This window comes from Atractosteus spatula, chromosome 7, assembly GCF_055471065.1.
Source record: "Atractosteus spatula isolate fAtrSpa1 chromosome 7, fAtrSpa1.hap1, whole genome shotgun sequence".
NCBI classification, from domain to species: domain Eukaryota; kingdom Metazoa; phylum Chordata; class Actinopteri; order Semionotiformes; family Lepisosteidae; genus Atractosteus; species Atractosteus spatula.
In genome coordinates, this window is record NC_142712.1 from 53335268 (window position 1) to 53347625 (window position 12358).

General features: G+C 36.0%; 1 protein-coding gene across 3 annotated transcripts in view; it reads left to right on the forward strand.

Annotated features, from left to right (window-relative positions):
* The window catches only part of lingo1a (leucine rich repeat and Ig domain containing 1a), a 139391-nt gene extending 129697 nt beyond the window's left edge, over positions 1-9694 (forward strand). For 2 of the 3 annotated variants that reach the window (XM_088921789.1, XM_088921787.1), the window contains exon 2: positions 2667-5098. In XM_088921789.1, the coding sequence (XP_088777915.1) occupies positions 2679-4526 (1848 nt within the window). In that variant the 5' untranslated portion in view covers positions 2667-2678 and the 3' untranslated portion in view covers positions 4527-5098. Of the gene's footprint in view, positions 1-2666 lie in introns of all 3 variants that reach the window. The other variant, XM_088921788.1, reaches the window with a different exon arrangement.
* The last annotated feature ends 2664 nt before the right edge of the window (positions 9695-12358 follow it).

The window sequence follows — 12358 nt, forward strand, 5'->3', positions numbered from 1 at the left end:
TTTAATGTTTCTCAGTATAAAATACTTATGTCTATAATAGTTAATATGTATACATTTTAGTATAGTTTATTTTTGAAAACACATTAAACAAAAACACTTATATTAATTCAAAAATAAAGCACGAGCATTTGTTAAGTGGTATAAATGATCATATCATCAGCTGGTGTACAATAGTCTTAGTATTCAGCTTTTCATGGTGTCTCCATTTAGTATAGTAGAGCACTTAAGCTCCCAGAGAACACAATGGTACTATTTTAATTCTGGAATATTTTTTCCATTAACTGTTTCATTCTCATTAGGCAGGAAATGGGAAAATTTAGAATTATTTCTTTTGATTCAGAAATTGTAAATATGATGCCGATGTTTTATTTCTTATTTGCCTGCCAAAATATTTGCTCAATACTGTTTTCTGCATTTACTATAAATGCAAAAGCAAAGGTTGACTATAGACAAGACTTTGTGCTGTCAAAGTAGATTTTTGTTCAACACTATGTTTCGTCCCCAGGTTGCTTTAGGCTACAGTGTTTTGATAATTAACGCCTGTTTGGTTTCTTCACATCATCAGTTTTATTTACCATCAGTACTGTGTTCTCAGTGCTTAATGAAATTTTTGGAAGCACTTTTTGAAACGGCAGAGATTTATTTTTGTCACTGACAAGACATTTTAGTGCTATGTATGATGATACACTTTTTCCTTCTTCCTCTCTCCTTGTGATAAGCAAATTCAGAACGTTTTTATGCTTGATTACCAATTATGCTTTTGGATTGAACTGTTGAATTATAAAGAAGAATTTCTTGTTTTTTTAATTCACACAGTTAAAGGAGGTGGAACTAAAATCCTTTAAGCACGCCCATAACAAAAACAGACTGTGCAATTTAATTGCTAGATTCTGATTAACAAATTTTGTTTTTATTATTTTTCATTAATCTGATGGAGATCAAATAAATCAAAAAATTATTGTGTATTCCAAGCATTTTACCAAACAGTTCTCCCCAGGACATAAGTATTCCTCAAAAGTAAAAATAAAAAAAAAATCTTGATGTTTTTTGTATGACAAGGTGTTTGTGTTCTGTTCATTTAGCATTGATAATTATAGGGCTCTTTTAATAACTACATAGTTTTGGTGTTCCAGCAAGCTCTAGTCATTTACTTGCAAGTGGGTTTCATTATATGAAATACAAATAACATACTGTATTGCACTTTCCTTTTATTTTGTACAAGTAAACAAATATTGTGACAAGAGATTAAATAAATGCTTAAAAAATAAAAATGCATAAAAACTAATATTTGTATGCAAATGTCTATTTTTAATTTAAATCAAGCTATTTTTAACAAACTTTCCAGAGTGAAAAGACATCCAAAAGCCACTCATTGAAATAAAAAAGCGAATACATTCATTATGTATTTTTTGCTATTTAAGTGTCATGCCATGTGAAGGTATGGATGAATTTAGTCATAACATTCATAGTGTTAGGAAATTGTGTCATTCATAGTTCATAACACAACAGAGCAATGCAATTTAGATAATTGTTATTTTGGAGATAACAGGCCCACTGGTATATTATCTCATATTCAAGCATTTAAATAATTTACATAGGTTCACAGTTTCTTTTATCAGCATATGGCAATTTTATTTGCCACCCAGAGTGCTTTGTTTCTTTATATAAAATCATTTAGTCAGTCGGAGGAGAAGGGGGAACATTGTCCATAGAAATACTCTGGTGGTTAGAATTGGTTCTGGTCTACATGCTTAAAGCTTATAAAACAAAAACCAATAAAATGAAACCTAGCAGATATAACACTGCTACTGTCTTCGCTAAACTATACCCACTGTGTGAACAGGGAGTGCTCTGCAACCTGCTTAACAAAGGAAAAGAGAGGAGATTTACACATTTTCAGACGGGTCCATTACAGAAGCAAATGTTTTGTTGTTTTAATCTGTTGTTAAAACATGTTTTTTCTTTCCGACCAGCTCAGGATCCCCTGTTGTTAATACACAGTATATAGTGAATAACTGTATGTATGGTAATGGCCTTTACATATGTTTTTTGCCATTGTAGAAACTGTGGATTCTTCATATACTTTATGCACTGCTGACTGAAATACTAATTATTTTAATCACCTCATCTTTTTGACAAAAGATATGAAGAATGCTTCTGTGCACAGTAGTCATTGAAAAAAATACTATAAACCAGTGTCAGTTGCTGAACTGAAAAAAAAAGTGCACTGGAAAGCTAAACTGGATGGCAGCTTATTATGAATGCTTGATCCCAAATTGAAATCTGTGAGAAATGTTGAGCTATGCTACAATGTTGATGTAGCCTAACAGTGTATCAGTGTTCGCTTTCTGCACTGACATTTTTAAAACAGTGTTTTCTTTACCCACTAACAATGCAGAAACATGAATTATAGATGACATTGAAGGTAACACTGAATTACATTCAGGAAGTGAGTAAATATCGTTTTATAATGTTTATATTCTGAAATGCTGTATCTCCTTTACTATGCTGGCTTTCTGGTGTTGTTTAGTAGGTTACCTCATCCAAAGTTTTAAGTTAGAAATTTGTTTATGGTAAAATGGTAAAACCAACTAGTAATTACAGCGCCACTTGAGATTTGTTTCCCCTTTTCTAAACATTCCTTTCTCCTCCTTGTGTCTCTGCAGGTAACAGGTAGGATGGTGGCCGGGGAGGCTAGCGTTCACAGCTCCCTGGTGGCTTGCTGGCAGCCCATCCTGCTATTGATGTTGGGTACTGTCCTGTCAGGTTCAGCCACAGGTTGTCCCGCTCGCTGCGAGTGCAATGCCCAGGAGCGCTCAGTACTCTGCCACCGCAAGAGGCTACCAGCTGTACCAGAGGGCATTCCCACAGAGACACGGCTCCTGGACCTTAGTAAGAACAAGATCAAGACCATCAACCCAGATGAATTTGCCCCCTACCCCCATCTTGAGGAGCTGGAACTGAATGAGAATGTGATCTCCACAATTGAGCCAGGCGCCTTCAACAACCTCTATGGCTTGAGGACACTGGGGCTGCGGAGCAACAAGCTGAAACTCATTCAGATAGGGGTCTTCACAGGACTGAGTAACCTCACCCACCTGGACATAAGTGAGAACAAGATAGTTATCCTTCTGGACTACATGTTTCAGGACCTGTATAACCTCAAAGCTCTGGAAGTGGGAGACAATGATCTGGTTTTCATCTCACACCGTGCATTTCATGGACTCAACAGCTTGGAGCAGCTCACCTTGGAGAAGTGCAATCTGACGTCCATCCCCACTGAGGCTTTCACTCACCTCCACAGTCTTATTGTTCTCCGGCTGCGGCACCTTAACATTAACATTATTAGGGATTATTCTTTCAAACGGCTACACCGGCTAAAGGTTCTGGAGATCTCACACTGGCCCTTTCTGGATACTATGACCTCCAACTGCCTCTATGGACTCAACCTGACCTCTTTGACCATTACTCACTGCAACCTGACCACTATTCCGTATGTGGCTATCCGCCACCTTGTCTACCTGCGCTTCCTGAACTTGTCATTTAACCCCATCCACACCATAGAAGGAGGAAAGCTTCACGATTTGCTTCGACTCCAGGAATTTCATCTTGTCGGGGGCCGACTGGTAACAATAGAGCCATATTCCTTCAGAGGATTGAACTACCTGAAGATCCTCAATGTCTCAAGCAATTCTCTAACCACCCTAGAGGAATCTGCCTTTCACTCGGTGGGAAACCTGGAAACTCTAAATCTTCACGATAACCCTCTGGCTTGTGACTGTCGTCTGCTTTGGATCTTTCGCCGCCGCTGGAGACTCAATTTCAACCGTCAGCAGCCCACATGCAGTATGCCTGAGTTTGTCCAAGGAAAAGAGTTTAAGGACTTTCCAGATGTTCTTCAGCCTAACTATTTCACCTGCCGTAAATCACGAATTCAGGACCGCAAGCCTCAGCAAAAGTTTGTGGATGAGGGGACTACAATCCACTTTGTGTGCCAGGCAGATGGAGATCCAGCCCCTGTAATAATGTGGTTGTCCCCTCGTAAGCACCTCATTACAACGAAGACCATCGGGAGACTGACAGTGTTTCCAGATGGCACCTTAGAAGTGCGATATGCACAAATCCAGGACAATGGCACATATATGTGCATTGCCAGCAACGCAGGTGGAAATGATACTGTTTTAGCCCATTTGCATGTCCGTAGCTATTCACCAGACTGGCCCCATCAGCCAAATAAGACTCTGGCCTTCATTTCAAACCAGCCTACTGACAACGGTGCCAATGGAACCCGTGCTACTGTTCCCTTTCCCTTTGACATCAAGACATTGATCATTGCTACAACAATGGGATTCATCTCTTTTCTTGGTGTTGTTCTATTTTGTTTGGTGCTTCTCTTCCTCTGGAGCAGAGGTAAAGGTAACACCAAGCACAACATAGAAATTGAATATGTGCCCCGCAAGTCAGACGCTGGCATGAGCAGCAGTGCTGCAGAAGCACCCCGCAAATTCAACATGAAAATGATCTGATAGTTTGATGGCCCAGAGAACCAACATAAAGATAAATCAATTTTAAAAAAAAGTTCTCCCTAACAGTCCCAGGATCCTGGGATTTTATTCTAGATTTACAGAATTTTCCTGACTTTAAACACCAGAAGGAGATGTTCTTTGCTTTCATTTTTTGCTGAAATTATGAAAGAAACTAACATAGCTCATGTCCTTCCTGGATGTTTGATCAAGACTGAATTCTGAAGGGCCTTCAGGGACCACTTCTTTGAAACCGAACTTCATTGTACGGGATTCTTGTGGATTTTTATGGGAAAAAAGTTGATTAAAAATAAAATAAATTAATCCTTTTAAAATTTCTTATCATCCACCAGAATGCAAAAGGCAGATCAGTTTTCTCCATGCAGTCCTTTGCCTTTCATTTTTGCTTCTTTTTTATGAAAATATTTACAGATTTTATGGAAGGATACAACTAGGCAGAGCACTGAAAAATGGGTTGGTGAACACATTGACCTTCAGCCATACAAAAAAAGAGGATTCCGTTTTTTCACAGCTTTTCAGCCATAATAAATTTCATTAGGTGTAAAGAAAAAAAACATATTTCCTTTTAGAGCTTTAGGCCTCCTGTATATTTTTCATGGGCAATTTGTGGACAAACTACTCACTTTATGGGAAACAAATCAGATGTGCAAATTACCAGAGGGAAAATGATGTCCTTAATCATGGCAATATTAAAATGTTCTTTAAATAATACAATAAAAAAGTTATTTCACTATGTCCAAAAAAGTCTTTGCTCATACCCTGTACTACACCCTTAACAAACAACAAAATCCTTATAATTTTTTTCTAGTGTGGCCCTTATACAGTTTTAGCATTACATGTATTTGATCTGCTTTTCAAGCCAAAGTGAAAAATGTAAATAATATGTTTATTGGTACTGATTTTTTTGTTAAAATTAAGTACATTAGGAAAGGGGTCAGAATAACTGTGAGAACACACAGCTGAAGGGTCAGTCTTGCTCAGGAAATGTGGTGTTATGTATATTGTGTATGTTTTATAGTAAGAAGCCAGTGAGGTAGAGCTACAACCTTTGTGATAGCAACAGGTATGGGAATGGTAGGGGTGTCACCCTCTATTGTGGTAATTAGTCTTGCATGTTAAAAAGCACTCCTGGGGTATACACAAACTTCAAAATCACCTCCACAGTAACTTTGTGACATGGCACACATGCATCTTATGCATTCCTCTTGGCTGTCATCTAAAATGGAGACAAGGATTTCTGCACTTCAGATCCCATTTAATCTAATATGAACCCTTATTATTCTTCACAAGAGTTAGGGGAACACACTCATTCAATAATCTTATTTTTTTTATTTGGCTATATACGGCATGTTACACAACAAGATGATTGTGTAAAAAGAAAATAAGTGCTAATTAGGAATGTAAGCAAACAACTACTAAGTGGTCATGATACTAAAACATGAAGCACGTCTCACATTATAAACAGCTGTTCTTAATATAATATATGGACATTTAAATGCTCCCTCTCATATTCATATTCATTGGGTAATTTGTATTTACTTGTGATGTTTTAGTTCCTAAAATAAAACTAATCAGAAAAGCTTTTCCTATACCTTCCAAGTGAAACACTGTCTGTGTATGCCCTTTCATTAACTTTAAAGGAAAGTAACCACTGTTATATTTTAGCTCTGAACGCTGTATAAAAATGAAATGTATTGGGGACTATTGTCGTCTCTTTTGACATGACAACCTCACAAACCTCAACCTATCAAACCTCACACCCCAGCTACAATTTCAAGTAAATGCCAATAAATGTGATTCAAATACTCCCACCTCTCCAGTCTTGACCAAGTCTTGAAATTTTGAGGAGTTTCATAAGGAAAAAGCGACATAGTAATTCAAAGCATTGTGTTTAAAATGAAAGCAGCCTTTGGACTTGTATTTTAATGACTTTTTTTGTGTAGAAGAAAAGAATTAGGCTTAATGTGCATATTACTATAGGGAGCTACAGAGAATTTTAACTCTATACTGTCCTGTCTTCCAACTGTAAAAATTAAAATCACTAATGCAATATACAGTAAGTTCGGCTTATAAAACTGAAGCAGAAACCATACAGCTGAGATCAGTCAGTGACTAAATATAAGATTTAACATAATAAAATAACTCTTTAATAACCAAAGGCAACATATACATTTTCCTATTTTACATACAGTATCTACAGAAAGTCAACATAGCCTTTGCAAAGTAACACATATTGTGGCCTAACAGCCTGAAATCAAGACACATTAAATCCAAATTTATTTTAACTTTATTTACACAATGTAACACACAGCCTCCAAGTGAAAAACAAACGTTCAACCTTTCTGAAAAGCACAAATGAAAACATAAAATGGCACCTTTTACTTAAATTACAAACATAATTCTGTTAAATAGGTCTATATCAATGTAGAACACCCAGATTTGAAAAGGTTGGTCCATTTGTCCTTACAGAACTGTTCAAGCTCAGTCAAATTGAAAACAGAGTTTTATTTAGTTTGATGTCAGGGCCCTGAGTGGGCCACTAAAGGACATTTACCTTTTTGTTCTTTGGCCAGTCCGTTGTTGCCTTGGCTATGGGCTTAGGGTCAGATGTCAGGAAAGACACACAATGGTTTATTAACACAAACCAGGTGACAAGTGATTTTCCGTGCAGGCGTGACAATGTGACACAAAGGGTTAATCCAAATAGGCATCCAAGACCAAAACCAGATCCACAACATTAACCAAAAAACAGTCCACAGTCCAGGAAACGGAAGGATCCATTATTCAAGGAAACAGGAACTCAATTTGAGGATTCTCTGGAACAAGGAAAATATCCATAAAATCAAAAACAAGGAATCATAGACAGGAACATGAGTATCCAGGAGTACTGCCAAAATTCACAAAAGTAACCACAGGGTAATCATTAGACGGGGATCAGGATGCCTGGGGCAGGCCTTTTCCCAGGCATACATCTCATAATGCAGAGCCCAGAGCATAGGAATCCCCAGGTTTATATAGACAGGTAATGGCATGGCAATCAGGCACACCCAGATGAGCTGTGTCAACCTGATTTACACCTTAAATGAGGAAACTGAGATAGATCGGGAGTCGGAGTGCCCCCTGGAGGTGGGATGTCTACTGTGACATGGACAGCTTGGGATATTGTTGTGACATGTACACACTGACCAGTCTTTGCAAGTCCTTCAAAATTCTCATTGGTTTCTTGGTGGTCTCTCTGATCAGTCTCCTTTTTGCTTGGTCATCCATTTTAGAGGGATGACCTGATATAGGCATGGTCTTGGGGGTGCTATATGCCTTTCACAGCTTAATGATGGTCTTGACCTATGTTCCAAGGGATATTTGTGGGCTTTTAAATGTTTTTCTATTCATCTCCTGTTCTGTGACTTTCAACAACTTAATCTTGGAAGTCTTTTGGTAGCTTCCTGTTGCACATAGTTGACTCTTTACTTTGAGATGCACTGGCTATAGGAACAGCTGATTTTATTCTAAAATCATCAGAATCACTGAAGTTGAACACAACTGGAAAATAATTAGATTGATGTTTGATTTGGAAGACAAGTGGTTACACCAGAGCTTATTTACAGTTGCACTTACTGAGAGGTGTGTATACTTATCAACCCCATTTTCTAGGTTTTCAATTGTAATCACTTGTAACTTGTTTTATACATAAAGGTTGTGTTTAACAATGTTTAAATAATGGTAAAATAAATATTGATTTAATATATCTTGATTTAAGACTGTTAGGCCACAAAATGTGTTTCTTTGGAAAGGGTGTGTAGGTTTTTAATAGGTATTTTATTATAATTATAGAAAGTAATATTGTTCTTGACTGAAGATTCATATCTATACATTGTCAATATATTGATATTTTATGTACCAACAATAACACAAATCTTCTCATCAATCAAAAAAAATAATACTTTCAACTTTGCATTTGCAGGTTAACAACACATGTTGTAGCAGTTCAAGTAGATAGCTGCATCAGCATGCATAGGCTGCAAAGGAACAAGTTAAAGGTTTATTCCATGCTGAAAAGAGAAGAAAAGAAACACAACTTTTTGGCTGTGGAGCCTTGACACCCGAACACCCGAAGAAGTCTCCCCGACACCCTAAGAAGGCTCCACAGCCACAATGTTGTGTTTCTTTTCAGCATGGAATAAACCTTTATTTGTTCCTTTGCAACATATGTTATATACTAGGAAACATAGTCATTAAATAAAAAATTAAAAAGGCTGCAAATGAGGTAATTTGGCTACTTATTGATCCCCAATTTTCACCCAGCCATTTCTTGAAGAATCAAAGTCTTACTAGAGAGCATGGTTGTACTGTATGTCTAGAGTTGGATGCTCATCCACTAACTAAAACTTTCAAATTCTGTGCTAATCTGAAGTTCATGTGTTCAGCAACCCACCAAGCCGTTAAAACACTAGCTTTCAGTTTCACATTCTGCAAGCCAGAAATGTTTTGAAAGGAAAAAAAAAGTTCAAAAGAATTATTTTAAGTCCTTATTCTAAAATAAAAACCTGTCATTTTGTCAAATATATCATCAATCAATTCTAAGGTTCTTCATTCTGATTTTGAAAGAAGGACACAACCTGTTTCATTTGATCTACTTGGTTATATGTACCAAGCCCTAATCCTATAAAGTGCACACTATAGACAGCTGGGCCAACAGCTGGATGAAGGGTGGGGTTATATATAATAAAATATTTAAGTAGTTAAGAAGTTAAGAGGTTGAAAGTATGCATTCAAATGCAATTTACAAACAGCTGACAAAATCTGATAAAGGCTTGTACTGTGCTGGTCTAAGGTCGAATTTGGTGAATAAGACTCAGTTTGTTAAAGATGTGTATACTTTACTCAGCCTTCCAGCTCCACTAATTAACAAGTACATTGAAATGGTCTTTGTATTTTCTTTTCTTATCTCCAGGACTGCATTGAATATGTAGTCCAAAACAAAGAACATTTTTATTAAAAAAAAAACAAAATCATTGACAAAAACGTTCAACTTGTTCTGTGCAATAAAGGTAATATGCAGATTTTTTTTTTAATTGACACAATTTTATTGATGTTAAATTGTTTGATGAAAATATGGTATGTTGTATTAAACAATCTATGGAGTTTTTTTACATAAATGGTCCAATCATTAATTCAAGCCTCAGGGGATGGTTATCATTGTAAGAACATGAGCAGCCCAACCACAGTCCTAATACCATTACAAAATACTGTCATGATAATTAAATATAGTTAGTGAATCATACATAGATTTTATTTGTGTTGTAATGCCCCACAGAGTAAAAACATTTAGGTTAACATCTATTGTGTTTCATAACTTACCAAAGACTGGTTCAATATTATAGAGTACTTGTAAATGTAATTGCCCAATGCAAACAATGATATCAATTATGCCATTATAACTATGGAGGATGTACCAATGGCTACAAGTGGATATTGCATTATTGTTATATTATAATACCATTAAGCTGTTGCAGGACAGTCTGCCATTTGCTGTTATTGTTCTCTATGGTCCAATTTGTATAAGACATGTCATTGCACAGTTGTACACAGTGTTCATAATACACATTATGTATTTGGCAAAAAAGCTATATTATCATCATCATCACTCTTTATGATATTTAAACACCTTTCGAAGGTCTGTATGGGAATATAATATTCATAGAATGTTTTTGGGGGATTTTTTTTAATGGACAATACAATATCATGATGTGAATCTCAGGAGATCAGCTAGGAAATTTCAGTCTTAATTTTCTGTGTGAAAATACATGCAGATTTTAATCTTGTTACAATAAAACACATGAACTCATATAAGCTTTTAGGTTTAAATGCAACAATAAAATAGCTTTTAAGAGTGCACTGTGCCCTTGTGGGAAATAGCTGTGAAATGCTGTACAACATTGGAGACCTTTATCTTACCTGGCATTGGTAGTAATTGAAAATACTTATATTTAATTTCACCCTAATATCCCCACTTCAGCACAAGCATGCATAAGTTCAAACCTATTATTCAAATCACAGTCTGTGTTCAATTTGCTTATCTTTATATTTATTTGAATTCAGCATTCATGAGTATAAATACAGTCATATCCTATCATGGAACAAAGAAGCAAGCACGTATAGTATCATTATGCTACTTTGTTCTGGCTCATGAGGAATAAATAAGGAAGAGAATTGAATCTTGAAGCATCTATGGTATTAAGCCACTAGCAAACATTAAAAATAACCTCAGTATAACCAGGGTTCAAGAACAGTAAACAAGGCAACACATAATTTGTGATTTATTTGAGTTTGACTCATTAGTTCTACTACTGGAGGTGGCTGGGCATAAATCTTGCTTCTTCTAGAAAGCAGTAGTTTCTTCTATTTGTATCTTTGGTTTATACTGTGATTTTACAATTATTCAATTCAATTTATTTTCAATTTCAATTCAAGTGCCTTTTACAACAAGGTTGCCCCCAAGGCGCTTAACAAAGCAAGTGACCATACATGTTGTGAATACAGAACAGAAAAGACCAGAAGACAATGGAGGAGAGGAACCAAAAAACTCCTTAGTAGAAAAAAAACCTCTAGGGGTCCAAGATCAACTGGCTGCCCAACCCGTTTGGGCATGCTAACATTAAAAAAAAATGAAAAAATGAATAAAGGTATTAATCCATCCATCATGTCTTCTGTATATCAGTACTCCATGCAGATCTCTGTAGACCAGCAAAATCCTCCTAAATGATAGCTATATCCACAATGTCCCTCTTGGATCCATGGCAGTGATACAGCATCACTGTCATTAGCCTGGGCACCATCCGGACTTGTCGGAAGGAGAAATTCATTTATTATTATTCATAATAAATTTTCCTAATTAAACAAAGTGAAATAAACAACACGTAGTTTATTAGTTGTTAACAAATTAATTTCATTTTAATTTTTGCTAGAAACAAATACATCATTTAGATTAGTTCTGTCACTTGCAGGACTGTCCAAGTGGTAGCTCTATGGTTTATAATACTTTAGGTTTACAAGACAATTTTTTTTTTTACAAGTTCAGAATGAAATTCATAGCATCATATCTGTAGCATGTTCTTTTTGATATTTATTCCAAGTTAAATTAAAATCACCAAGTTGAGCATACAGATTTTACATAGTGAAAAGTAAAACCATATGAAGAGAGATATTCTTTGAAGAACTGAAAGCCAGGCTAGAAAATCCACTAGAAAAACAGTGTCTTGCTTAAGGTAAGACTGCAGAAATTAAACATATTTGTCCCTTATTACTATACACTTTTTTACTTATATTATTTCTCATAAACCATTAGGTAAGACCAAGATGGCAGAATTATAAATCCGGTAATTATAAATCAAATAAGGTGCTACAAAAATTCACTTATGTGGCCCCTTGTAGTAGTATCTGGTGTAGAAGGTGTATGTGCAAAAAAAATTCACTGTTTGGCCTTGTAGACCAAATTATAGATCAGTATACAGTAGTTTATTTGGTACTGAAGTCTGGGTTTCAGACCAACTCTTACTTATGTAAACCGCGTCAATGACCAGGAATCTGAAATTTAAGTAATTGAACCCATACAGAATTGAAGAGGCCTGTTTGACATAATACTACCATTTCTGTCTGTGCCATAGTTGGCAACATATTAAGGATGGTTTAGATAGGTATGGGAGAGAAACAGTTTAATAAGTTGTAGGCAGGCATACTAGAGCATTGTTTGCTAAATATCTTAAACATTACCCTTCTCAAAAACCTTAAGGGTAGTTAAGGGGTAACCAATTAAT